At 46.7% G+C, this 27066-nt stretch overlaps 1 protein-coding gene across 2 annotated transcripts in view; it reads left to right on the top strand.

Moving 5' to 3' along the window:
* Nucleotides 1–2090: 2090 nt before the first annotated feature.
* 1810020O05Rik (Riken cDNA 1810020O05 gene) overlaps nucleotides 2091–27066 on the top strand; it is a 47158-nt gene continuing 22182 nt past the window's right edge. The window contains exons 1-10 of one of the 2 annotated variants that reach the window (NM_001384219.1): nucleotides 2091–2144; nucleotides 2732–3000; nucleotides 5863–6050; nucleotides 6757–6961; nucleotides 10572–10715; nucleotides 11464–11536; nucleotides 12571–12692; nucleotides 17444–17596; nucleotides 24355–24539; nucleotides 25879–26783. In NM_001384219.1, coding sequence (NP_001371148.1) covers nucleotides 2754–3000; nucleotides 5863–6050; nucleotides 6757–6961; nucleotides 10572–10715; nucleotides 11464–11536; nucleotides 12571–12692; nucleotides 17444–17596; nucleotides 24355–24539; nucleotides 25879–26783 — 2222 coding nt within the window. In that variant the 5' untranslated portion in view covers nucleotides 2091–2144; nucleotides 2732–2753. The remainder of the gene's footprint in view (nucleotides 2145–2731; nucleotides 3001–5862; nucleotides 6051–6756; nucleotides 6962–10571; nucleotides 10716–11463; nucleotides 11537–12570; nucleotides 12693–17443; nucleotides 17597–24354; nucleotides 24540–25878; nucleotides 26784–27066) is intronic. The other variant, NR_045482.2, reaches the window with a different exon arrangement.

Below are 27066 nucleotides of genomic sequence, written 5' to 3'. Positions count from 1 at the left end.
TCTCTGTCTCTGTCTCTGTCTCTGTCTCTGTCTCTCTCTCTCTCTCTCTCTGTTCCTGGGAAGGAACAATTTGGCTGTGCCTTATTGCTGAGGTGCCTCCACCTTGGTGAAGCGGATATCTGATAACGTGAAAAAGTAAGCTGGGTGTTGTGGCACACGCCTTTAATCCCAGCACTTGGGAGGCAGAGGCAGGTGGATTTCTGAGTTTGAGGCCTGCCTGGTCTACAAAGTGAGTTCCAGCACAGCCAGGGCTACACAGAGAAACCCTGTCTCAAAAAACAAACAAACAACAAACAAACAAACAAAAAAAGAAGAAGAAGAAGTAAAGCCAGACTTCATGTGGGTTTCGTTGTGGGCCATGCAATCTTGACATCCAGTAAGACTTGTTCCTGGTGTCCCCAGGCACTCTACTATTTAGCTAAGGAAGGAGTTGCTAGTCACAAATATCTTGAGATGAAAAGAGAGGCTAAGGATTTTTAATCCTGACACAGAGCTGAGTTTACCAGTTGGCTCATTATTACGTGGGACCCTGGGCATATGAGTCATCCAGGACTCCACACAAGTAGCGTGTATCTGTCTGTGCACTTCATAAAAATCATGGTGTAAATCAATTATGACAGGACCCTTCTGTGGGAAAGGGGTCCAGTATCTGCTCCTGAGGGATGGAGCTGCTGACCTGGTCCTGTTGCTGGCTGGCTTTAGGAGCTGCTGTATCTCCAGGCTCCCCCTCCCCCACTCCCCCCTCATGTATTTTCAGCACATCTTGGTACATGGAGTGGACTCACTAGGATGCTGGAGTGTGGACAAGGTGAGTAGCTTTCCTTAAAGGGACTTGCTGCCATTCAGCGTCAACCCCTTCGAGTTTTTCTTGAGGGTCCGGTTTTATCTTGATTTAACCCAAGGATTCCATTTACTATTTAGTATTCTGGAATGTTCTCTCATCTGATGACCTCGAAAAGTACACACTGGGAAACTTGGGACTTGCTTCCAGTTTCAACTCTGCTGAAGTTCTGCTCTGAGACTAAAAGTAGGTCATAGTTCAGCTTCAACTCTACTTTTCTCAGCAACCAAATGTATGTTAAGCCTTGCGTCCCCTTTTCTTTACTAAACTGGCTGATGGAACATTCCCTCTCTAGAAAACTTACCGGATTCCACCAACCCTCCACATTCCCCACCACCTTTGGGCGCTGTGTACCAAAAGCCATCTTGCCCTTCATTAGTTTGCTGTGAACTTGTCATGAGCCTTCACTTCTAGGCCTTGTATCTGTCATTTCTTCTGGATAGGCTATTTCCTTCGTTCACAGCTCTGTCTGGTTTTCATTACCTCTTGAAGTTCATCCCTGTCCCAGACCTTGGCCAGACCACTGTGGGGTGTTCCTCTCTGGCTCAGGTCACTTGGTGTGCAGTGGCCTTCTGGGTCAGAGGCAGCAGCTAGGGTGCTTAGCCAGGGTGCTTCAGTGTGGGTGGGCTTTGTTGTGGCGTGCAGGCCTTGGTGGCCAGGAGTCTAGATTTCTGTCCAGTGCTGCAACATAATTTCTGTGTGTCTTCTTCACCCTTTTAAGTCTGCAGCCTCATTTCGGGGGGAACAGGATTATCATGATATTTTGAGGTCTGAATATGTAGATACTATCACTTCCTTTAGCTTTATTTAAGCGTGGGAGGTGAGAGTGGATAGAGACATAAAGAGGATCTAGCAGGTATCCAGCTCAGAGTGAGAGTTTTAAAAATATTGGGTAACTATCCAAATCTGTAACTATCCAATCTTTTACCTTTTTGACAGGTCTGGTGCACCAAGGCAGAGCAGAAGCTGTGTGGTGAGAATCTCATTCTCGCCCACTCCTTCCCCACACCCCGTAGTGAGCTCCTAGTTCAAAAGTTCATACTCCTCCCCCACCTCCGCCCCCTCCTGCCCTCCACCCCGGAATATCTAGAAGAAGCAGGTTCCCACCAGAGCCTACTGCCAGGAGCCGAACTGAGCTGGAGGAAGGAAGCCCCGCCCCCAGCCGAGAACTAGGTCTCCTGGCAACCGCCTAACAAAGTCCCTTTGGGACCCTGCTCTCTTAGCGCCTGCGCCTAGCTCCCCTGATTCCAGTGGCTGTAACTGTGCAGCAGGTGCAGGAGCCAACCGGTGTGCCTACTCACAGGTAACCCTCGAGCCTTGGGTTCAGCCTCTATTTTACCCCAGACGTCCCAGGTCCCCCAGGCACCGACTTCCTGCTAGCTAGAATTCTGTGTCTTGAAACCTGAGTGATGTCCAAGCCAGAACTCTTTATCTTGCTTTAAGTCAGTTTCCCAGGGATCCGTATATACCGGGCCCACACAGTTTCCCCCTTCTGCAAGTGGGAGTTGCCAGTTCTGTGCTGTTGCCGCAACTGAGACTCTGCCGCACGTTCTTAAAAGGAGTCAAAGGAGTCAGATCCCCGTCTTCTGGTGCCTCCGGGGTCAGTGGTGACCTAGGCTCACCTGGATCGGTATGCCAAGAGCACCCCCTGACCAACTCCTGATTTCTGAGAGAGGAGTAACTGAACTCAGGTCGGAGAAACATCACTGATCCTTCACTGCCAGCTGCAGTTCTCTGGTGGTTCCTTCTTTCCATCTGTGGAGCACTCACTGTGAAGCAGGCCTCTACCAAAGCCTGGGACATTGGAGACAGGACAGAGATGGGACTGGGAGGGTGGGCCTTCCTGCACTGGGCAGATTTACTCCTGGGATCTTTGCTGTCTCCCACCAGGACCATTCGAGTGCTGTGCACCATGTCCCTGCAGGCCTGGGATTGGGAGGGAGAGGAAGGGTCAAGCATGGGGCCTCACTCCGTGGCCAGCGAAAGCGAGATGGAGGAGAACCTGAAATCCAGGATCCCAGCCCATGATTGGGACTCTGAGGACCAGTTCAGCAGCAGCCTGCATTCCTCAGAGGGACCTGCCTGCATCTCTAACTCTGATGTGCCCCAGATTGTCCCCTGCAGATTTGAGATCTCACTGGCCTTCCCCGTGCTGATAGGTAGGTGCTAAGGAAGAACTTTGCCTCTGAGCAAGGTGGCACATGACTGGCTTCCATATCTCTTTCCCTCCACCGTTGCCCTCCCATGCTAGAGTAGTTGGTACCAATGGAGGCAGAGGTCAGAAAAAGGACAGACAGTTTGGGCCAGCTATTGGCTAGGCATGGAAGTGATTGTGGGACTTGCACTTAGCTCGCTCAGAGGCCACAAGAAACAGGTCACACCCCTTCCCTCCTCTCCTTTCCTCCCTTACCCTCTCCTTCTCTCCCTCTACCCTCTCTTTCTCTCTCCTCCCTTCCCCTTCTCTTCTCCTCCCCTTTCCTCTCCTCTTCCCCACCCCAGCTTAACAATCTCTGCAAAAGTTAAGACTTGGTTCTCATAAACCATTACCCAATGCCTTGCTTAAGACACATCCCAGACTCATTGGCTAAAATCTCCTGAGTCAAGAGGCACAACAATATAGTAGTGTAGCAGACACAAAAGGGGCTCCACCCTCCCTGGTTGCAAGCAGGAGTCATAGTTTCTTCGTCAGGTTGCCAGTCTAGGCTAGGCTCTGGACAAGTGGCCTTTCTTCCTCTGTTCCAAGCCTTTAGTTTTACTTCTTGCTAGATGTAGTACTTCATACACACTGGCTTACTATGGACAGGCTGGTGCAAACAGAGGGTAAACCTAACCTATGATAGTTTATCTTGATTGCCAACCTGATGGACTGTTGGGTCATGGAAAGAAACAGCCAGGTATGTGGGCAAGGGATTGTCTAGGTTAGGTTGAGGTGGGGAGACTAACTCTAAATGTGGGCAGCGCTATTCTGAGAGTTGCAGCCAGGAAGTGAATAAAAGGGAGACCGTGAGCTGGACAGCTTCATCCCTCTTTGGTGACTCCTGTGATCGATCAGCCTCAAGAGGAGGAAGTGACCAAATAAGGGACTAGACCTTGATGGCTAGCTTTAGGAATGTAATCTGATGGTTTTTAGCAAGGCAGAGGGAATGAGGAGAGAAGGACAAGACCCTCCAGAGCCATGCTCATCACATTTGAGCTAGCCAGAGTCTCTTCAACTTCTGTAGTCCTACTTCTAAGAAGTAGAATTGTTCTGAAAGTATGTACTTAAAATTGTTTGATGGCTGTTGTCAAATTGCCCTTTTAAGAATTAGAATAATTTACCCTCCCAGTAATAGAAAAACGACGCTATCTGCTTATTTCTCTTTTTCTTTCCTTTCTTCTTTCTTTCCTTCTCCTCCTCTTCCTCCTTCTCATTTTTTTTTTTTTTAGAGACAGGATCTCATTGTGTAGCTCTGGCCAGTCTGAAACTAGCTAAAGTAGACCAGGCTAGCCTCAGACTAACAGATATAAGTTTGTCTCTGCATTTTAACTGCCGGGATTAAAGGGGTTGTTTTAGGGTTTATATTGCTGTGAAGAGACACCATGACCATGAAAACTCTTATAAAAGAAAACATTTAACTGGGGCTGGCTCGCAGTGTCAGAGTTTCATCTGTTATTATGGTGGGAAGCACTGAGGCATACAGGCAGACATAGTGCTAAAGAAGGAACTGGGAATTTTATATCTTGATTTGAAGGCAGCAGGAAAAGAACCCTGTGAGCCATTGAGCCTAGGTTTGAGCATCTGAGACCTCGAAGCCTTCCCCACAGTGACACACTTCCTCCAACAAGGCCTCACTGACTCTAACAAGGCCACACCTCCTAATAGTGCCACTCCCTATGGCCAAACATTCACACATTGAGTCTATGGGGGCCATAGCTATTCAAACCACCTTGGGTGTGCACTGCCATTTCTGGCCATTCGTTCATTTCTCGATTTACCTTGATTGGATCTGAACAAACTCTCTGGGCAGTTGTACTGTGTCTTGGTTAATAAAGACTTTACTGTTGTGATCGGGCACCATGACCAAGGCCACTCTTTTTTTTTTTTAAAGTCATCAAAATAATTTATAATAGTTAAATGCCTCTTAAATATACATGATATCTTCTGAAGCTAAAAGTAATATGCACTCAATCTGTCTTTAAAATCTATTCAGAACATTAAACATGATAGAAGTAGGAAAAAAACTCTTATGAAGTTCTCTATGAAAGGAAGTTGTGAAAAGTTTCTGATTAGACAGAAACTGTTTTATCTCCAAGGGAGAATACTCAGTGTAACTGTGGCTTCATAGAATGAATTGGGTAGTGTTCCTTCTGTTTCTATTTTGTGGAACAGTTTGAAGAGTATTGGTATTAGGTTTTCTTTGAAGGTCGGCTAGAATTCTGCATGAAAACCATCTGGTCCTGTTTTTTTTTTTTTTTTTTTTTGGTTGGGAGACTTTTGATGACTGCTTCTATTTCTTTAGGGGACATGGGACTGTTTAGATTGCTTATCTGATCCTGATTTAACTTTAGTATTTGGTATCTGTCTAGAAAATAGTCCATTTCATCCAGATTTTCCAGTTTTGTTGAATATAGGCTTTTGTAGTAGGATCTGATGATTGTTTGAATTTACTCAGTTTCTGTTGTTATATCTCCCCTTTCATTTCTGATTTTGTTAGTTTGGATACTGTCTCTGGTGGAACTGCCTGTGGAGGAAACCACTCCTCTCAATGTCAGCCATGGGGGGGGGGGGGTGGTGGTCAAAGACAGACAGAGGGAAGAGATGCTGGCATCCCAGTGTCACCTCTGGGGATGTACTTGCACTGACCCACTCTCTAATGAAGTCCAACTCTTAGTTTCTACTTCATTCCTGGTAATGGCACTGGGCAATGGGCCCTTGGAGATGTTTCCAAACCATAGCAATGTTTGTTGCCTTCAGGGAGCAGTGGGGCTAGGCCTTCTTTTCCCTAGGTTAGCACAAGGCTCATTAAACCTGTGTCTTCTAGGTAATAAGGGAAAACCCCCAAATGTACCTGATAAAAAGAAATCTGCTAAAACAGAAACCCGGACTGGAAAGGCTCGTCAATTCTACCACATTGAGTATTTTTTCCTGCCTGATGACATAGAACCCAAAATAGTTGATATCGTGGTGTTTCCTAATGTAGCCAAAGTGTTTCTGGAGTCGGGAACAAAGGTGAGTGGTGTGTGTGTGCATGCGTGCATGCGTGCATGTGTGTGTGTGTGTGTGTGTGTGTGTGTGTGTGTCTTTGCATGGAGCCTCACACTCAGGATGCAGACTGTGTCCCACTGACCTGCAGCAGGCTCAGCAGTGGAGTTTTCTAGATATGTGGGAAAGTGAGGCCACCTCAGAACTAAGGAATGAGAAGGAGAAGAGCAGAATGGTCCTACAAATGCAATTACATGGCCTCTTTAGATATCTTTACTCTGTAGGTTCTTGAATGTTTCATCAAACAAGGCTTTAGTTTTATTTTATTTTTTTTTAAGTACTGAGCATTCACTGTAGGCCCTGAAGGTTCTTTCCTACTATGCACACATACGTGTGTGTGACTGTTCATGTGCAAGACTTATACCAACATACATGCACACATGAAGACTCCTGGGATGCTTTGGCTTAGAGCCATTGCTTGGAAGTCACCATCAAGGGCGCTATGCATGTACTTGCTTAGATTTCCGTTTTCAAGGAACGGGTAACGGGACACCGTCCAGTGCTCAGGACTCACTTCCCTGTGATTGAGAGCTAGGAGAGAGGCAAGCCCAGAAGCCAGCTAGACAGAGAGGGCATCGGCCCTACTGTGCTGCCGGGGCTAGGCCAGTGGGAAGTGCCTAATCGGTAGGTTGGTCCTTCATCTCCCACTGTGTCTGAATGGTGTTTTACACAGACTGTAAAGCCATGGAGAGATGACGACAAAGTCTGGGTATCATGGAGCCAAACTTTTCATGTCAACGTGACAAAGGAATTGTTAAAGAAACTGAACTTCCACAAAATCACTTTGAGGCTCTGGGACACCAAAGACAGAGTGTCAAAAAGGGCCAGGTACCAGCGGGTGAAAGCCTCAGCCTATTCGGAAGACTTGGAGTCTCTTGGTAAGTTGGTAATTTTGCTTCTATTTTAACTGTTTCTGGCGACTTGTGTGTTCTCACCATAGGCTGGACGTACCTAGTCTAGAAATCTAAAAGGCTGATGTGGTATCAAGTTTGATTCTCTCTGAGCCCTGACAGGACAGCCCAAGTGGAAGACTCCACAGCTGAATTCACGTGACAGACAGGGTCATCAAAGCACCACCCTTCCCAATGCTGGCTCCTTTACCGGAGTTCCTCGGGTTGTGCTCACCCCTCAGCCATAACATTTCCACTGCTACTCCATAACTAAAGGCTTTGCTACTGTCATAGATTATAGTGTAAATATCTGTGTTTTCTAAGGGTCTTGGGTGACCTCTGTGAGAGGGTCATTTGACCCTCACCAAAGGGGTTTCGATCTACAGGTTGAGAACCTCTGCCTTATAGCACCTCCTCAGGACTGTGAATGGAGTGTTCACACACCTTGAAGGAATCTCCTGTTTAGAGTTGAGCTTCTTCCTCCAAGGTTCTTCATTTGGAATACGAAAACATCCCAAAATCTGAAAAAGTGCCCCAGGTCCCAAGCGTTTAAGATGAGAGGTTTTAAATTTATAACATCAGAGTAAAAAGCCAGTGTTCCTTGTGTCCTTATGAGATCAGCCTGATGTACACATTGCTTTCTGTGTTGGGCTGTGACATCCACCCAGGGCATACCTGGGGAGTCACAGTGTGTTTGTGTACTTGGGCAGTGTTTATATACTTCCTTTACCTTTGGTGAACTTTCGGTCCAGAGCAGCTCTGATATGAGTTACTGCCACTGGGTTGTCTCCCCAAACTGATATCGTGTGTCGACTCAAAAGTAAATGGGAATACCAAGAAACAAAAGAAAGGTTTGACTTGTGTATACAGTTCAGTGGTTAATGGGCAAGCGTTGCATGTCTGAGTTTCTTCTATAGTACTAGAAAAAGAAACAGACTGTTAAAAATTGTGCCTCCTCTGGCTGGGACTATGGCTCAGTTGGAAATGCCTGCAATGCGAATACCCAAATCACTGGGCAGTGGTGGCACATGCCTTTAATCCTAGCACTTGGGAGACAGAGGAAGGCAGATTTCTGAGTTCAAGGCCAGCCTGATCTACAGAGAGAGTTCCAGGACAGACAGCGCTATACAAAGAAACCCTGCCTCAAAACAAACAAACGAACTAACAAACAAACTAACAGGACCCAAATCTGACCTTCCAAAACTCATGTAGCAAGGGTGGGGGTGTTGACTTGAATCTGTAACCACGGTTTGTGGGAGGTAGAGATAAGTGGTCTCTGGAACTTGAGATCAAGGTCTAGCCAAGCTGGTGAACTTTAGGTTTAGTGAAAGTCTGTTTCAAAGACTAAGGGAGAGAGTGACTGAGGAAGGCAGCCAGTCTCAGCCTCTGGCCCTGCATGTACCCTCACCTCCAAACATGTGTGCTCATACCCAACCCCACCTCTCTCAGGTCAACATGCTAACACCCATATGCAACCCACGTCAGAGGGCTTTTGTTTTCATGGTGGTGGTGGTGGTGGTGGTGGTGGGAGTGGAAACCAAGGTCTTGTACTTCTGAGCTCCCACCAACCTTTTTGGTACCCCTCTCCCAAGTTTAATTGGAGACAAGCAAGATCTTACTAAGTCACTCAGGCTGTCCTGGAACTTTTGATTATTCTGCCTCAACCTCCCTAGTGCTGGGATTACAGGGCTGTTCCTAACAACAGAGACGTTACTTGTGTGAGAACACCAGTATCAGAGCCTTCTGAACTTCCCTGAAGCAGCAAGGAGGGAGGGTCGGGATTCTCACGATGTGCTGTCCTAGCCATCCAGTCCCATCCCCTTCTCATCCTAGCTGCGGAATGTGGGCGAGTTCTTAAACAGTCCTCTCATCTGTAAGAAAGAGAAATTAGTAGCCATTCCACTAGCATGCTACTGGCAAGGTGGTGAGAGTGGCCTCTTAGGACTCAAGCAACAGGAGGGAGGGGGTTGTTCTTGGAGAACTTGAACGCCAGAATGAAGTGCTACTGAGGAGCAGGAGCTGGGTGCGAATCCTGAAACTCTCTCTAATGCTGAGAGACACAGAATGGGGTTTGTGCTGTCTTTGTTGTTGGCTTTCAGGTAAGTGTAGTCACCCAACCTTGCAGTCAGCACCTTATACAGAAGTGGGAGGGGCAGAGCCACACCCCAGCTCTCCAGGGAAACCTTGAGGAAACATTAGCTTCCCAGGTTGCCTTCCTGAGGGCCATTTTCACACCTCAGGCTTGGTTGTAGTTTTTCTTTGGTAACCTGAGCTTTGTGGAAGTTTTGGGCCAGGCGCTTCCGGGTTGTGGGCTTTCCTGAGGATAACATTAGCAGCACCTAGGCTCAAGAATTCCTTCATATATTGCAAGATGTCCTTAATGGTTCAAGTCACCGCCCACCGAGAATCACTGATTTAAATCCAAACGAATAATTGGAGAGTTTCTATGGGAGAAAATGGGAACAATAAATAACTTTTGCCACTCAGACCAAAGGAAAAACCCTTTAGGTGTCTTCTGTGGGTTCCAGGGCCTGACCTGGGCCTGAATTTCTTCTGGTGCATGTCTGCTGCCATTGGAGCGGGTGTTGGGGCAGTGGCTTCTGCTCGTGTGGTGAAAGGGCCCTGGGATCCATTGGGCCAGAAGAAGGAGGTCTGGGCCCTGCAGGGAGGGACCCTGGCATCTACCTTGTAGCCACAGCGACAGCTTTTTGTTAAACCCTGTCCCAAGCCTAGTGTCCCTGACTCTTATTTTAAATATATATTTTCCCATTAAAGGAACTGTGGATATTCACTATATAAAAACGATTTAGAAATGTGTGGGAAAAGGAAGGAAAACCTAAAACCACACAGTGTCTGGTCTAAAGGTGGTCATTATTAATAACCTTCCTGTGGGTCTGTCTTTTGTCACTTAAAGATACCTCAACCATGAGTCAAATTTAACCTCTTCTTCCCCCCTCCCCCTTCTTTCTTGAGGTTTTTTTCATGATCTTCATTCACTCCATGCATTCATGGAATGCTTAACACTGTCATATGTGGGGGGGGGGGCGCTCCATGCCGAGAGAGAGAGACTGGCAAGGGGGTGCAGCTCTCTGGCTAGGATCAAGGAGTGCTTGTGGGCTTGGTTCTTCTGGGGCAGTGGTTCTCAACCTTCCCAATGCTGTGACCCTTTAATGCAACTCCTCAGGTTGTGGTGACCCCCAACCATAAGATTATTTTCATTGGTACTGCAAAACTGTAATTTTGCTATTGTTATGAATCATAATGTAAATATCTGATATGTGACCTCAAAGGGGTTGGCCATCCATGGGTTGAGAACCACTGTTCTAAGGGCTGTGATACAGAAGAGTTACCCATTAGCATCAGGTACTCCATGTCTGGAGGGCAACTCCTCCCTTGCAGAGATTCAGAGAGCCAGTAGCATGTCACACACAGGTGCTTAGGGCAAGGAGAAATACGAGCCAGTGTGTGACCTAGTTCTTGGTGGCGCTGTCATAGATTATCCTCTCATCTTCTGCTGTATGTCCCTGGGAGGTGTCAGCGGACTGGGTGTGGCAGGTGTCCATCAGGCATATTTGACTAATCCATTTTCTCATTCCAGAGGAAGTGAAACATTTGGTTTTGAGTCATAAAAAGTTGTCTTTAATTTCCATTGGTAAAACCAACCCTATCTCCGAAGAATTGAAAGAGGAGAACCTACCAGGTGACCAAGAAAAGTCAGAAAAACACTTGAAGTCTCCACAAGGTAAGGATTGAGGGCTGTGGACACCTGAGCTCAGCTCTGTGCGGGGAGACTGGCTCAGTATGCATCCCCCGGCATCCTATGCCGTCTGCTCATGGCTCCAGTGCCCTGGGTGGCTTGATTTGGAGTTTTCTTCCCCGCCCTGCCCTGGCCTTCCCTGTCTTCTTCTCTTCCCCCTTCTCATTCGTCCTCCTTCCCCTTTTGAGGCAGGCTTTCCCTAAGTAAGCCTGGCTGGCCTAGAACTCACTATGGAGGCCAGTTGGCCAGGCTGGTCTGGCCTTGAGTTTGAAGTAACCCTCTTGCCTTAGGCTCCTAAATGTTGGAATTGCAGCTGTGAGCCAGTATGCGGCAGATTTAATGGATATTTGTTTCACAACTTAAAACACACACACACACACACACACACCCCACAGATAAAACAGTTAGCCACCTTGTTGGGAACTTGAGACTCCCAGAGTGCTTTCAACATTCTACAACACATTCATAAGCAGGACTGAAGGGGACACTTATAGCAGATCCTCTTCCTTCTCCTTGGCTGGTAGGGGTCTGCTGGCCTTCGTTTGCCCAATACTTGGAATGAATCATGTGTGTATGTTTCATTCACGAGCAAGCCCTTCTTTCTAAAAGATGCTGCTGTGTCAAGCCTTTGCCCGCAGATGTGTCACTGAAATGAGCAGGGACATCATTTGCTTTGAGCTAGCACAGAGTGAAGTTTGCAGACTCTTGCTAACATTTGGTTCTCACCAAGCAGAGCCTGAAGCCCCTTCTAAGAATGACGAAGAGTGTGAGAAGTTACTGAAGATGGAGGAGTCTCCTTTGTCTAGGTAAGGACTAGCTGCTTAGGTGGCGTGGTGTCGGGGTAAGGCCGCCTCCTCCTTGGCCCTGCTCTGAGTCTTTGGTCTTGCTGGTCTTGGTTAAAGTGAAGCTAAGACAACCAAGGAAAAAGGAAAGATCAGGGAAGGAAATGGAGGTGGTGCTTTGGGGTGCACCAGGCACCCCCCTCTCTGCAGGAAGTGCTGTATACCTCGACTGACCCGCAAACCTTAGGTGGATTGATTGTCAGGCTCCACTATAGGCACAAGGTTTCATGAGTTTCACAAAGTCAGAAAGCTGGGATTTGGGAGCAGCCAGGAGTTCAGCCCTCAGCCTCAGCTTGTGTAGCTTCAGTAAGGGCTTCCAGAAAGTCCCAGCTCCAGAGCTCAGATCACCAGGTTGGTTCTGGAGAAGCAGGGGTAGAGAATGGAAACACAGCTATGGTCTGGGGCAGGTTGAGGATAGCCAAGAGCCCATGCTGACGGATTCCTCTTCGCTCGGGCTTCTAAGCTTGGGCCATTCTCCTGCCCAGTCCTCCTGAGTGTGCAAGCAACAGACCTAGCTAACAATTCTGACATATTGTTTTTAATTGAATTTGCATTTTAATTTGAGATATTTGACCTTTGTTTGCCATCACCCACCTCCCATGATCACGCCCTATCTTTTTTTACTTAACCAGGCATCCTTCTTTATAGACTTAAGTGGAGATGATATTCACCTCCTAGAAATGTTGTGGATAAGTCTTGTGGGTTCTTAGATGACTCATAGTTTTAGGTACTTTATATATTTTTCCATGTTTTCTACTTGGTTTGAACCTTAATTGTGCAAGTGTGGCCCACTGTATCACTATCCCCGGAGAGACTGGCAGATTTAAGGAGTCTCAGGCTGCTCCAGGCTCCCGAGGGATAACTCACATCTGACAAAAGCCCTAGGCTATCCCTATGGATATGGTTTTAAGAAGTAGTGACAGGCCATCGACTAGACTCTCTAGAGATGCCATCTGTATGCGTTCTCCTTACTGTTCTTCTCTGTGAGGTTTCTCTAGACGGACCATTTCAAAGACACCCATTTCTCTGAGTGGAGCAACCATGATGGAGATCAAAGAGCTCATTGAGAAACCATCGTTGAGCAGCTTAACAAACATGCTGGAGAAACAAAAGTCTCAGCGTGAGTCAAGATGGGTCTGTGCTTTTATGACGTGACTAGATCTGAAAAGTTAGGATATATTTAGATTTAAGGCTCGTCAATAAGATCTGTTGGCATTTGATTAAATGAGATACTACGCACATTCACTTGTCCATCGACCCATTCATCTGTCCATCCACTCACCTGCAGAATTTTGTTCCTTTCCATTCTGGTGGGTGGTTTTGGATTCCCGTCTCATGAGTTGCATAAATGCAGACATGAAAATGTCTACTCACTAAAGGTGAACTTTCCAATGAAAGGCTGTAACTCTGCATGGTAGTGCTGTGTTGGTAGGCTCAGGGTTGTTGAGGTGATGGAAAGACTCTCCACGAGAAAGGATGGTTTGCATCTTGGGGAGGTGAAGGGCACAGCATCATAAGTCACAGGGCTGTTTCAAACAAAGCATGACACCCTAGCCTGCAGAGCAACAAGAACCATCAGAAGCTGCTTGTGTGTGTGTGTGTGTGTTGGGGGGATCTTTTTATGCACCATGTAAAGATGGTCGTTTTTATTATTCAAATGCTGATTTCTGTGCAGGCAGAGTTGAGAGTAGACCCGACTTGGGTATTGGTATTCATATGGCTGCGTCATATCTTGTAAGCATTCCCCCCATCATCTTCTGGTTGGTTTAATAAAGTGCTGAACAGCCAATAGCTGAGGCAGGAGAGGAAAGGTAGGACATCCAGGGAGAGATAGGACTCGGGGAAAGTCAGGCCCTGGAGGGTTAGCCAGCCAGACACTGAGGAAGTTGGGTGTATGAGACTGAACGTGAGGAGAGGCAATGAGTCATGTGTGAGATTAGTGCAGATGGGTTAATTTAAGTTAGATGGGAGCAAGTAAGCTAAGGCCTAAAGCTTCCATAATTAATAAAAGGTCTCTGTCATTATTCAGGAGCTGGCACCTCAAGAGACTATCTGGTTATACTTGTCCTGGTTGACATTTCCTCTCTCCCTCGCTCCCTCCCTCCCCTTCCCTCCCTCCCTCCCTCCCCTTCCCTTCCTCCCTTCCTCCCTTCTTCCCTTCTTCCTTTCCTCCCTTCCTCCCTCCTCCCTTCCTTTCCCCCCTCCTCTTCCTCCCCCTCCTCTTCTTCCTCCTCCTCCTCCTCCTCCTCCTTCCTTGTCATCAACTCCACACAGGCTAGAGTCATCTGTGAAGAGGAACCTTAACTGGGAAGATGCCTCCATCAGCTTGCCTGTAGGCAAGTCTGTATGGCATCTGCTTGATTACTGATCTATGTGGGAGGGCTCAGCCCATTGAGGGTGATGCCACCCCTGGGCTGGCAGTCCTGCATTGTATAAGAAAGCAGGCTGAGCTGGCCAGGAAAGCAAGCAGTCCTCCATGGCCTCTGCTCATGCCTCCAGGTTCTTGCCAGCTTGGGGTCTTGCTTTGGCTTCCCCTGAGGATGGGTTGTGACCTGTAAGCTGAATGACCTCTCTCCTCCCTAAGTTGCTCTTGGTCATGGTGCTTTAGTGCAGCAATAGAAACCTAAGATACAAGCCAGCCTTACCTTCTCCTTCTTAGCCTGGATCTTCTCACCAGTAAAAGGCAGTGTGTATCTAGTGAGAAGTGAAGCTCCCATGACAGGCTGCCTCACTTCAGTCCTGCTGCTGCTGCTACAGCTGCTTCCTCACCTGCCAATCATCTGTTGGTCCTTGAGGCTGCAGAGAAAGGACTGTGAGTCCAGCTCTTGCCAAGGTGCTGGAAGCATACGGGTCTCTCCGACTTCGGAGACCCTGAGGCATGGTTCCCACACTCACATTTGGAAACCTATTAAATCCTCCAGAAGGTTCTTGTTTCTAGAAAATTCTAGATTTTTTTTTTTTTTTTTTGCTTTTTAGTGAGGTTTTCCAACCATTCCTTTTATTTCAAAAGAGACAGAAAATTCACAGAAAATATAACAACTATGTGGTCACAATTTAGGATTTAATATTTTGCCATATTTCCCTGCTTTGTTTTTTCCTTTGTGTGTGTATGTGTGTGTGTGTGTGTGTGTGTGTGTGTGCATGCATGAGTTTTTGTTTCCATGAATGGCATGATGTACATTTCAAGGTCAGAAGTCAACCCTGGATGCTAGTCCTTGCCCTCCACTTTGTCTGAGACAGGGTCTCTCTTTTTCTCTGTGGCTTCTGGGGATTTCCCTGTCTGTACATGACATCTCACCCTGGCAAGATTTAGTTATTTATTTTATGTATATGAGTACACTGTAGCTGTCTTCAGACACACCAGAAGATGGTTGTGAGCCACCATGTGGTTGCTGGTATTTGAACTCAGGACCTCTGGAAGATCAGTCAGCAGTCAGTGCTCTTAACCGCTGAGCCATCTCACCAGCCCACCTTTGTGCCCCTTTTTGAGGAGCAAAAGATAACAGATGCAGGAAAAGTGCTTGTGGAGTCCTGCTCTTTGAGGGACACACCTTTCTTGTTTCCTTCCTGCAACCCATCCATTCTTATATGTTCAGATGACATACTGGTTTTTATTCCTGTGAAGTGTGGAGATTGCGCGATACCTTCCTGCACCTTCAGCTTACTCTTTGGATTCACCCTCATTTCTGAGGATTGCACATGTCCACATATGCAAGGATACTACCTTTATTCTGTTTGCATAGCGCCCTGTCAGATAGACCACTGTCCTTCATCCCATCCTGTCAGAGGACACTTGAATTTCCCTATGGCTTCCTGCCCCTGGCACCATTGCAGTGAACACTGTGTTCCCAATGCTTGGAGAATGCGTGGCTAAGACAGTTGCCTGCAGCTGGTTTTGGTTTTTCTTGTGTGGGCTGGGCTCTAATCAACTCCCCAGTGATGGGCATTGAAAGTGTCCCTTTGGTCCACTTCCAGTGCTCAGCCACACTGGATCTACAGCTTTGGCTTCCAGTGAGGCTGTACAGCATCCCAGAGGCTTCTGTAGTTCCATCTGTTTCACACTGTAGGATCTGCTTCACACTGCCTGCTAATTATGGGTGCCAGTGGTAGACAGCCCTCCCAGAGAGGGGTACGGCATCCTTGTGTACCCCTGAGGGGTTTTGCTTTGTATAACATTTCACTGCCTCTTTTAGTTCATACTTGGCTTAATACCTGAGAAAACACTTCCTTGAGTGATCCCAGTGCAGGCCCAAAAGGTCTGTTTGGTGATTCTGAGAAGTCTATTCAGGAGTTCGTTTCAAAGATGGGATAAGGTTGGGATAGCCCTGTAGTTCCATTTGCTTAAAATGGTCATCTGCAGCTCACCAAAGTCCCTGCTTTCCTGCTGCTTTGAAATGTCACCTCTGGCTCTAATCAGCTCTCCCGTGACCCTGGGCTTCGCAGGCAATTCCACTGGCTTTCATGCTCCTCAAGCAAGTCGCCAAGTAGCGCCATGCTGTTGCCTGCCTGCCTTCCTTCCTTCCTTTCTTCCTTCCTTTTCTCTCTCTCTCTCTCTCTCTCTCTCTCTCTCTCTCTCTCTCTTTCTTTCTTTCTTTCTTTCTTTCTCTCTCTTTCCCTTCCTTCCTTCCTTCCTTCCTTCCTTCCTTCCTTCCTTCCTCCCTTCCTTCCTTCCTTCCTCCCTCCCTACCTCTCTCTCTCTCTCTCTCTCTCTCTTTCTTTCTTTCTTTCTTTCTTTCTTTCTTTCTTTCTTTCTTTCGTAAGGTCTCATTATGTAGCCCTGGCCAGCCTTGAGTTCCCTGCTGTGAATCTCTGCCTCCTGAGCTCTAGCTGGGGTTAAAGGTGTGCACCATTATGCCTGGCTGAGCTGAGTGTTGTACTCTCCCCAACACCCTGCTGTCATTAGACAGATGTGGTATCTTGGGTTAAAAAGACCTGTCCTGCACTACCCTTCCCCTGTAGGAAGGTACAACAGGGCTTGGAACTTAGCTCAGCCCCATAGCCCAACCTCAGCGCTGGTCTGTGACTAAGTGACTTAAGCAGTTGGAACACAGTACAGTGTCATCATCATGGTGATTTCAGTCTCAAAGGGGTTGGGGACACCTTCACCATGTACCTGCTTATAGCTGACAATCACTTGCCACCTAAGCCTAATTAACTTTCTGGTAGTTAGGAAGAGACAGCAGTACAAAAGATAACCCCTGGTATAGAGAGAATCTCTTGTACTGTATGGAAGAGTCACCTGTCAATAAAAATACTGTTAGCCTATTAGTTTAGGCAGGGAATAAGGAGGTGGAAGTTCTGGTACAGAGAGAGCATTCTGGTAGAGAGTCAGGTGCAGGAAAGAGGATTTGGCCCCAGACCCAGAGGAAGATGGTCACATGTAACTGAGGACCAAGTCATGTGGTAGAACTTAGAAGAGAATAACAATGATTAAGTTATGATCTAGTCAATGCATTGAAATGATTCCCACAGCCTTTGGCCAAGGGATTTGTAAATATATTTAAGCCTCAGAGTTGGCCATGAGGAGAGGGTCGGGAAAACACCATGGGAAAACACCATGGGAGAGCAGAGAAAGCCACACCAATACTAGTATGTGAGCAGCTTGGGGATTTTGGTTGGGAGGTAGCCAGATTAGTTTAGAGGATTAGAATAGCTATTGTGCTGTAAGGCTTATTAAATAAATCTGTAGTCTCTGTTGTATTTATTTGGGAGCTAGCCAGGATAAACAAGAAACTGCTACTTATAAAATTGCTCCTAATACCCCGGTTTCTAGGAGTTTCCAGAACCTTCCTTATCGCAATAGCATACATAAGTGCACATACCAATGCACTGCAAATCCCTTTTTAACATGTAGTTTGTTTGGTTCCAAAGTTAAAGGGAAAGATACAGAAGTGAAGAAGAAAAACCCAAAGAAAGTGAAGAGGTACCAGGCAGAAGAAGAAGGGGACCAGAAGCCGGAAACCCCTGCCGCCTGGAAGCAGAGCATCTTCTCCATCCAGTTACCCATCATGCCGCTCCTTGCCGGTAGCTACCACGTTCTCAGAATGCTAACGAGACACTCGCGGTGACTAAGATTTTGCTCTGTCCTCATTTCATCCTCACTGTCACCTCAGGAATGTCTCAAGTGTACAGAAAAGGAAATGCAGGCCCAGGGAGGCTAGCTACCCTGCAAGATCACACAACTTACAAGTGTAGCCAGGATTTGACTCCAAAGTCCAAGGAAGCCAGTGAGAATTTAGCCGTCAGTTTTGTTTGGTAAATAAGGTGCTGTCTTGTGGTGACTGTTCTCCTGCAGGTTCTCATGGAAACATCTAGGAAGGGGACAGATGGATGCAATGGATATGGACCGTTGTGACACATTCTGTCATGTCCTGTCTTACTTCTCGTGAGAGGCTTGCGTCCCTTAGTGCTATGAGCAGGTTGCAGGCAGGGATTTTAAAATCACCAGTATTGTTTTACAGGGAGGAAAAACCATGTTAGTAACTTACCCAGTGCTCACAGGTCAGTAGTGGAGCAAGGGTTGGATGGTTTTGACTTGTAAGAGTTTCCGTGTTTTATAAGTTCTGCTTCTACCTCCTGGCAAATGATGAACAGATGTTTATCGTATTCAAACACTTTGATGAAATTTAAGGATACCTTTTAGGTTTAGATTAAATCATGTTATTAAAAAAAGAGTAATAGGAAAACAATATATATATTTCTTCTTATTTAGAGAAAATAATTTCAAACATCTTCCAAACCCTTTTCTGGGTTTTCACTCTCATGTGCGCCCTCCACTGGCTATTTTGTAGAGTTACAGGCTCCATTCTGAGATGGCACCAAGGTACATAGCTGTCAAGTCGAAGTGTCAACAGAAGACAGTGTAAACTGCTCAGTGCAGGATCTTGCCAACAGAGGAACTCTGAGTGGCTGGCAGGGAGGTGACAAGCTGGACCACTGGGGGTTGGGGGCAGATATGGGAGGCTGGTGGTTTGAGGAAAATGGAGCGGAATTCCAACCCTTACAGCAACTGCAGGTGGCGGTCAGCTAGAATGGCCTGGAGTCAGGGCCAGCTACCCTCACCATAAAATCGCAGCCCGAGATTATCCATTGCAAAACGTGCACCATTTTGTTTGGTAAAAGTCTTCCATTTCATACCGTCCTAGGAAACATTAGTTGGCTTGTATCCTAGTGGGGCCTTTGGAAGGTCCTGGGCTTAGGAATGAACTCTTACATTAAAGGAGGGGGTCGTGTGTGGAAAGCTGGGGTGCATGAGCAGCCGGGGCAGGCGCCACAGCGTAAGAGTTCGGAGACCTTGAGTGATCACTAAACACCTGAAGCTCAGTTTCTCTTCTGTAAAGTGAAGATGACAGCCATCCTGTAGGAGTGTCTCCAGGATCAAGAGACAGTGGTGTTTGTTTAGGGGATCGCTCAGAGAAGCTCACCTCTTATTCCTTCATGTAGCACCAAGCTTTTCTTCTGGGAAATTATATCTCATGGGGGCGGATGACTTGGCGAGGGCGGGTGGGGGAGCAATTTTGGTCATCACAACTGGGAGCCGCGTGGTACTAACACCCAGCAGGACGCTGCTACATTCTGCCATGCACACAGCACAGGAGGGGAAATAGAGTGTATGCCATGGGCATTGGTCATGTTCTCTGTAGATACCTGTTTAATGGCCGCAGTTAAAGAGGTGCCTCCCCGTGAGCTCCAGGTACCTAGGTGGACGTCAGTTGCCGTCACTGGTGTTTTGTTTTGATCCAGTTGCCAACTGCAGCGTACCAGTACCAGTACCAGTTGCCGTCACTGGTGTTTTGTTTTGATTCAGTTGCCAACTGCAGCGTAACTGCTGATGTTGCCTGTCGTGAAGGCCAGGCTCCATGCCTGCCAGCGCACAGCCACTAAGCACCTGAGATGTGGCCAGTATGGAGAAGGAACTGTCTGTAAGTTTTACTAAACTTGCAACAGCCCCACATGGACAGTGGATGTCACCGTGGTGGTGCAGGTCTAGAACAGTGGCTGTAGTCCCCTCCCTGTGTGGAAGCCACACATTGGACCAGTTATCTCTGTGTGGGTGGTACCTGTGCAGCAATACTTTTTTACTATACTCAGAGTAATTCAGAAAATACACTCCTTGCCTTCAAGATAAAATGGTAAAAATTCAAGTCCTCTTAGGGAGCTGCTTCGACCTTGGTCTGAGATGTTGACATTTCACATTCCACCTGTGAGCATTTCCCAGTTTTCCCAGTTCTGAGGACGGATCCCATGGCTTGGGTATACTAGGCAGGTCCCCTACCACTGAGCTGTATCACAGCCCTTGGATTTTGGAAACAAGGGTCTTGCTGTGTAGACAAGGCTGGCCTGGAATGTGAGCATCTCCTGCCTCATCCTCCTGACTGTTCATATCACAAGGAATTGCCACCAGGCCCAGTGTTCTAGTTCTTTTTAAAGGTTTTCCCTTGTTGTGTGTGAATTTTTATTTTTTTTTATCTTTTCTTTTATTGAAAATGTATTTTTTCTACATATATCCTGATTATGCTTTCCCTTCCCTCTATTCTTCCAAGTTCCTCTGTCTTAATCATTGTTTTGCTGCTGTGAAAAAAAACACCATGACTCAGGCAACCCTTAAAAAGGAAAACAGCTTGAGAAGTAGCTAAGAGCTAGGTCCTGATCCATGGGGAGGGGGGTAATGTAGAGGGGGAGGAGGAGGGGAGAGAGGGAGAGAGGGAGAGAGAGAGAGAGAGAGAGAGAGAGAGAGAGAGAGAGAGAGAGAGAAGAAAAAGGAGGTGGGGGAGAGAGAGAGAGAGGCAGAGAGACTGAAGACTGGGCTGGGCTTTTAAAGTTTCAAAGCCCTTCCTCAGCATCACACTTTCTCCCACAATGCCACACCTCCAAATCCTTCTTAAATAGCACCCCACCCTGATGACTAAGCATTCAAATATATGTACCCCTGGGGACCATTCTTATTCCAACTACCATATTTCTTTCCCTGGTCCCCATGGGCTTGTAGCCATATCAGAATTTAAAATACATTTAGTCTAACTTCAAAAGTCCCTATAGTCTACCACAGACTCAGTACTACTTAAAGGTCCAAAGTTCAAAGTCTTTGAGATTCATGTAATCTCTTAACTGTAATCCCCTGTAAAATCAAAATAAAAAAGCAGATCATATATTTCCAAAACACAGAGGCATAGAATACACATTACCAACCCAGTAGGGAGAAGAGGGAGCATAGCAAGAAACTACTGGACCCAAGTAAAACTGAAAACCAACAGGCAAACTTGAAACTCTGCATCTCCGTGTTTGATATCAACACATTCTTCAGACCTCCAGCTCCTCCCAGCCTTGTTAACTGCAGCACACTTCTTCTCTCAGGCCGGCTCTGCACCCACTCTGCCACTTTCCTTGGCAGGTATCCCACGACTTGGCATCTCCAACATCTTAGGGTCTTTAACACAATCCAGGCTTCACCCCACAGCTTGCTTCATGCAGGCACTTCTTTGGGCCTCCATACAGGGACACCCCTGGCACTTGCCTGACCTCAGTGGCTTTCCATAGCTGGGGAGGGAAACTGTACAACCCTTTTCCTGTGTCCTTGATTCTAAAGCTAGAATCAGGCACCTGAAGCTGCTAAGTCCTCCTGCTTGATGGGGCTAGATCCTGGCGGACTCCTTCAGTTACATTTCTATCAGCTTTTGGTTGCTGATGGTTTCCTTCACTGCTTACATTTTCTTTAATCCCTGTTCACAAGCTGGGAGCTTAGTTGAGTGATTTGCCTTGAGGTGACCACTTCCTTTATTCTGCTTAGCATCAGGCTTTTTCCCAGCTTTTTATTTTCTTGATCATAGAACTTTGCTTCGTTACGTTTCCTAGTGCTCCTTCCCTCTTCAAACTGTGTGTATGTTGTACTTCTCCTTGCCATGTTTGTTTCTTTTCATTGTAAATCTTCATTAAGTAATCATAAAATACAGGAAACACAGGCTGTCTTGAAATCTCCTCTCCCAAAGCCATTAATTCAAAACTCTTCAGTTTAGCTTCAGGTAGATTTTTAGGACAAGGGTTAAAAAAAAAAAGCAGCCACATTCTTTGCCAGATAGCATAAGATGGTCTCTATGCCAGCTACTAATATTCTTCCCCTCTGAAACTCCTTGAGCCAGTATATCATAATCTACATTGCTCTCAGCATCGCTGTCTTCATGCTCCTACTAGTAGGTTCCACTAAGTCCCACGTAAGGCATTCAGCTGTTCACCTAATCTAAAGTTCACAATTCCACATTCCACCAAGCAAAACGGTCAGGCCTGTCACAGCAGTACCCCAGTCCCTGATTCCAATCCTGTCTTAGTCACTGTTCTATTCATGTGAAGAGACACGTGACTAAGGAAACTCTTATAAAAGAAAGCATTTAATCAGGGACTTGCTCACAGTTTCAGAGGTATAGTCCGGCAAAGACAGAGCAAGCTCCTTTCTTTCACGTTCTTTATATAGGATGCCAGTAGAAGATGTGGTCCATGTATCTTCCCAGTTCAAAGTTCAGGACTAGAAGCGGGTCTTCCCACTTTAAATGATTTAATTAAGAAAAAAAATCCTAATATCCACTTCTCAGTGTGTGCATATCATGTGAGTTCTTTTGTGACTGGGTTACCTCACTCAGGATGATGCCCTCCAGATCCATCCATTTGCCTAAGAATTTCATAAATTCATTGTTTTTAATAGATGAGTAGTACTTCAAGCCCAGAAACTTAGACAACCCAAGAAACAATTTGCAAAAAACATGAAACTCAAGAAGAAGAAAGACCAAAGTGTGGATACTTTATCCCTCCTTAGAATGGGGAACAAAATACCCATGAAAGGAGTTACAGAGACAAAGTTTGGAGCTGAGATAGAAGGAAGGACCATCCAGAGACTGCTCCACCCGGAGATCCATACCATAATCAGCCACCAAACACAGACACTATTGCATATGCCAGCAAGATTTTATATAGCTGTCTCTTGTGAGGCTATGCCAGTACCTGGCAAATACAGAAGTGGATGTTCACAGTTATCTATTGGATGGAACACAGGGACCCCAATGGAGGAACTAGAGAAAGTACCCAAGGAGCTGAAGGGGTCTGTAACTCTATAGGAGAAACAGCAATATGAACTAACCAGTACCCCGGAGCTCTTGTCTCTAGCTGCATATGTAGCAGAAGATAGCCTAGTCGGCCATCATTGGGAGGAGAGACACTTGGTCATGAAAAGATTATATGCCCCAGTACAGGGGAATGCCAGGGCCAGGAAGTAGGAGTGGGTGGGTTGGAGAGCAGGGTGGCGGGGGGGTATAGGGGACTTTCAGAGAGGAAACTAGGAAAGGGGATAGCATTTGAAATGTAAATGAAGAAAATATCTAATAAAAAAATTGAAAAAAAATCCTGCTGGGTGGTGGTGGCACACTCTTTTAATCCCAGCACTTAGGAGCCAAAGGCAGGCAGATCTCAGTGAGTTTGGGGCCACCCTGATCTACAGAGTGAGTTCCAGGACAGCCAGGGCTACACAGAGAAACTCTGTCTCTAAAAACAAACAAACAAACAACCCAAAACAAACTAATCAATGAACCAACAAAACAAACAATCCCTCCCAGTTGTGGCCGGCCACTTGGATTTTAGTTAATTTCAGATATAGTCAAGTTGATAACCAAGAATCACAAATCCACTTCTTGTCAACTTGACACACAATCATATCTCCTCATATCATGCTGTTTCCAGATGAAAACAATAACTAGGTCATAATCATGTCTAACATGGTATGACTGTCCCATGTACAACTGAAAACAGTATATATTTAACTAAGTCATAATTATGCTTAATATGGTATAACTATTTCACATACAACTGCAAACATATTATAAACAGAATAGGTGGCAATGTCTCTTGAAGGGACAAATATCTGTACAAATGCATTCTTAACAAAATACAACAGAAACACTCATATGAGTTATAATCCTTGTTTCTGTAACTGGTCATGTGGCCTTAGCTGGTATTTATAACTACCTTCCTTGATTACCCATTCTGTATTTCCTCCATTCTCAGCAAACACTGCATGGGCTTGGCTCTTTTCCTGGAAGAGTGATCCCCCTTCATTCCCGAGGAGTCTGTGCCCTTTGTCATTTTGTCTGGACTAGGTTGTTGTAGTTTCCCATTGACTTTAATTACAGAATACAGCAACCCTAAAGGACCTTCTGCACTTCAGACATAATCTTTCTTACCTCCATTGCGGGGAAAACATCTAATCCCCTTGGTACAATACATCAGTCACACTGCCTATCGCTGTTATTGCTTTCTTAGTCTCTTGCCTTGGGGGCATTAGGAGCCCAACATGGCCTTGGTGGGGGTGTGGGGTGCTGTGTGAGGGTGTGGGTAGAGGGGTCAGGGAGTGTTGAGGTGTGGGGGTGTAGTCTGAGCTTCCAGTTCAACAGAATGTTTGTTGTGTTTCCTGGCAGGAGTGCCAGAATAGTAATACCTGATTTTATCCTAGATCCCTGGGCTATCTGTCTCAGGTTCCTGGCCACCCAAATAGCACTGGGTACGGGCACCATCTCATGGAGTGGGCTGCACACCAAATCAGATATTGGCTGGTTACTCCCACAAGCTTTGTGCCAATGGCTGGGTTGGTGTTTACCTTTCTCCTTTGGTAGTCTGCAGCATTGTGGTTATGAATTTGTTACCAGCTCTGGTGATATGAATTTGTTATCATCAGGTTTGGGGTGAGAACCTGCCCCTTACTGCCATGGCTAATGGGGGCTAACACTGCACATTTTTTCTTCTAGGCTGGCGAACGGTCATCTGCCGTGGCAGTGAGAAGTCGGCCAACATTTTAGATTGCTTTTTGACTTTAAAAACAGAAGTTCCTATTATGACTGAACAGCAAAAACAAGACCTGAACCCCCTGACCATAAAGATCAGGTGTGTCTCTTGTCTTCCGATCCAGCCTGTATCCATTCATGATCTGGAGGTAAGAATGAACCCCTGCTTTCCCCACTAAGAGCACCTCCTTATCCCACGCAGGTGGCTATTGTGTGGCGTCTTTAATCCTTCATGCACTTGATGTGAGAAATACCATCCATAGTTTACTACTTGGGGTTCTGTAAGGAGACATGAAACAGACAAAATTTCCAAGAGCTGGAACCACCAGATCTGAGCTTTTCCACTACTCCCTAAGTGTGCTACAAATGGAGATCACTGGCCTGCTCATCCTCTTGTACGTGCTGCCATTTGGGGGCTTTTCCTAGTAGATGCTTTAATGTTAAGTCACTTCTATAGGATGCTCGGCTACTCTGAGCATTCCCCATTTTTATGCCTGGGAAGGAAGAGCATAGGCACAGCATAGGGAACTTGTAGGGATGAGATGTGAGTGGACTATGAAGCGGGTCCCAGATTTCCAGTCCTTTTCATTGTCCTGCAGACTAAACCTGAAGAGTTGTGCAGAAAAGAGCATTCACTTGTCAGGCACTGGGTCTCAGTCAGAAAGGGGAATCTATCGGGTGGGGGTGGGGGCCCTACTGAGACATCTCACTAAGTCTCCTGTCTTTAACCATCCTCCTCTCTTTTCTTTCTACCCAGGCTTTGGGTCTCTGAGTACTGAGTTCTGGGGCAAGCATGGGCTTGCCTCCCGTTGCTCTGCACACTTGCTGCGAGGCTTTCTCTTTCCCCAGTCGTCTTCCCACTGTTCCCTCTGACCTCTTGCCCACACCCTTTATCCTTTACTGTGGGCTTTCTCTGGCTTTATCTGTTTGCTTCCTTTCTGTAGATCTCTAACACACATAAGCCCTGGCTGTGGCTCTCATGTTGCAGAAAAGAAAACCAAAGGAGTGAATGCAGCATCTAGGCATCTCTTCACTGTGGCCTTTGTTTGCTTGTGTTCTTCCAGGTCTTTGCACCGAGGAGCCTCAGCCATTCCAAAACTACTCCTATGCCTGCTTGACCACAGCAGCCTGTTCCACCACTTAGTCACACCCCAGTAGGATTGCCTTTGCTAAAATACACTTTCCTTTACCTCGTCTGTGCCCAGGATTAGGACTGGAATTAGAAGCAGATGTAAAAGAAACATCCCACCTGTGTTTCCATGGCACTTGCTGTTTGGGAAAGGGCGGGAGAATCATTTGTCCTTAAGCTTGTGGTCCATGTCTTGTGATGCTCATGTCTTGTTCATGCACATAGCCTGAATGCCTGTGCTGACCTCACTGCGTGTGTCTGATGAAGGAGGAAGCCCAGGCTTCAGGACTTTGGGTAGTGAGTGTGCTGTGCTGGGCACACAGGTGAAATATGACCTGCTGTTCCTCTCTCTCTTGCAGAGGCTGTGCAGCCCTGTGTACTGCAGATACCAGTTCCACAAGACTCCAGTTCACGAGACCAAGAGAGAGCCCCATGGGACTCATGTATTTTTTCGAGATATCAATGTCGTCTTCCTTGGGGCCATGAACCCTAGCGACGTGAGGGAATACCTGGAGGGGCCCCCCATGGTAGTTGAAGTCCATGACAGGGATCGGAAGTTAGAAGAGTATTCCCGGAAGCCTGCCCTGTTTGGAGAGGACCTGATGGATTCATACTTCAATCTCCAGGCTTTCGTCTCTCACAGAGACACAGAGACGAACCCCTATGAGTCGCAGAATAAGATTTGGGATCCTTATGGCATTGCCCGGGTCAGTTTTGCTGACCTCCTCCTTGGTTATAAGTACTTGAACCTGATTGTCCCCATCCACAACTGTGAGCCAAAGTCCCCCAACTGGAGCCAGGATAGCAGGAACAGAAGGACTATGGGAGTCCAAGTGCCCACAGATGTCCTCCAGCACAGCTCAATTCCCAAAGGCAACTACCTGGAGGCCAACTCTTTACTCAAGCTCCGAGTGGACATTGCAGTGCCCCTGAGTGGTTGGTCCAGAGCTCCCCAGTTGGACCTAATGGGTACCCATTTTGGCCGCATCATTTTTGTGTTCCACGCCAAGAAACTGTCCCTCCTACAGAGCCTGCTGCAGGACATCACTATGATCAATGCTAAAGCCCTGGAACTGGACTGTTATCCCCTCCAGAACATCCAGCAAATCCTGTCGGCCTTCAAGGTGCGCGTGAAGATCCAAGAGCAGCAGGACCTGGATGTGCTCACGGGCTTCCATCTGCTGGATGGAAAGATCCATCTTTTTATTCTAGAAGGCTTGGCAGACCGTGGATTGAGGCAGCTGTGGGAGAGTTACCAGAGCAGGTAGGTAGACTCTGTCCCATTCAGAGGAAAGCAATGGCAGTCTGGATACAGGGCAAATGGCATAGCTCTTTCAAAGGCACGGCCAGGTTCAGTGTCCTCTAGACATTGACAACAGGCAGACCTGGCTGTTTTAGCTGGGAGGGGAGATGTAGGATTGGGCTAGTGAGATGGCTCAGGTGTTTTCTGTGAAATCCTGGTGCTCCAAGTTAAATCTACAGAACTCACAAAAGGAAAGGAAAGAACTGACTCTACAAAGTTGCCATCTGATCTCCATGCATCTGCA

The sequence above is a fragment of the Mus musculus genome, chromosome 6 (assembly GCF_000001635.26).
Source record: "Mus musculus strain C57BL/6J chromosome 6, GRCm38.p6 C57BL/6J".
Taxonomy (NCBI): Eukaryota; Metazoa; Chordata; class Mammalia; order Rodentia; family Muridae; genus Mus; species Mus musculus.
Note: the sequence above shows the minus strand (reverse complement) of the source record. Positions and strands in the feature narration are given on the sequence as shown.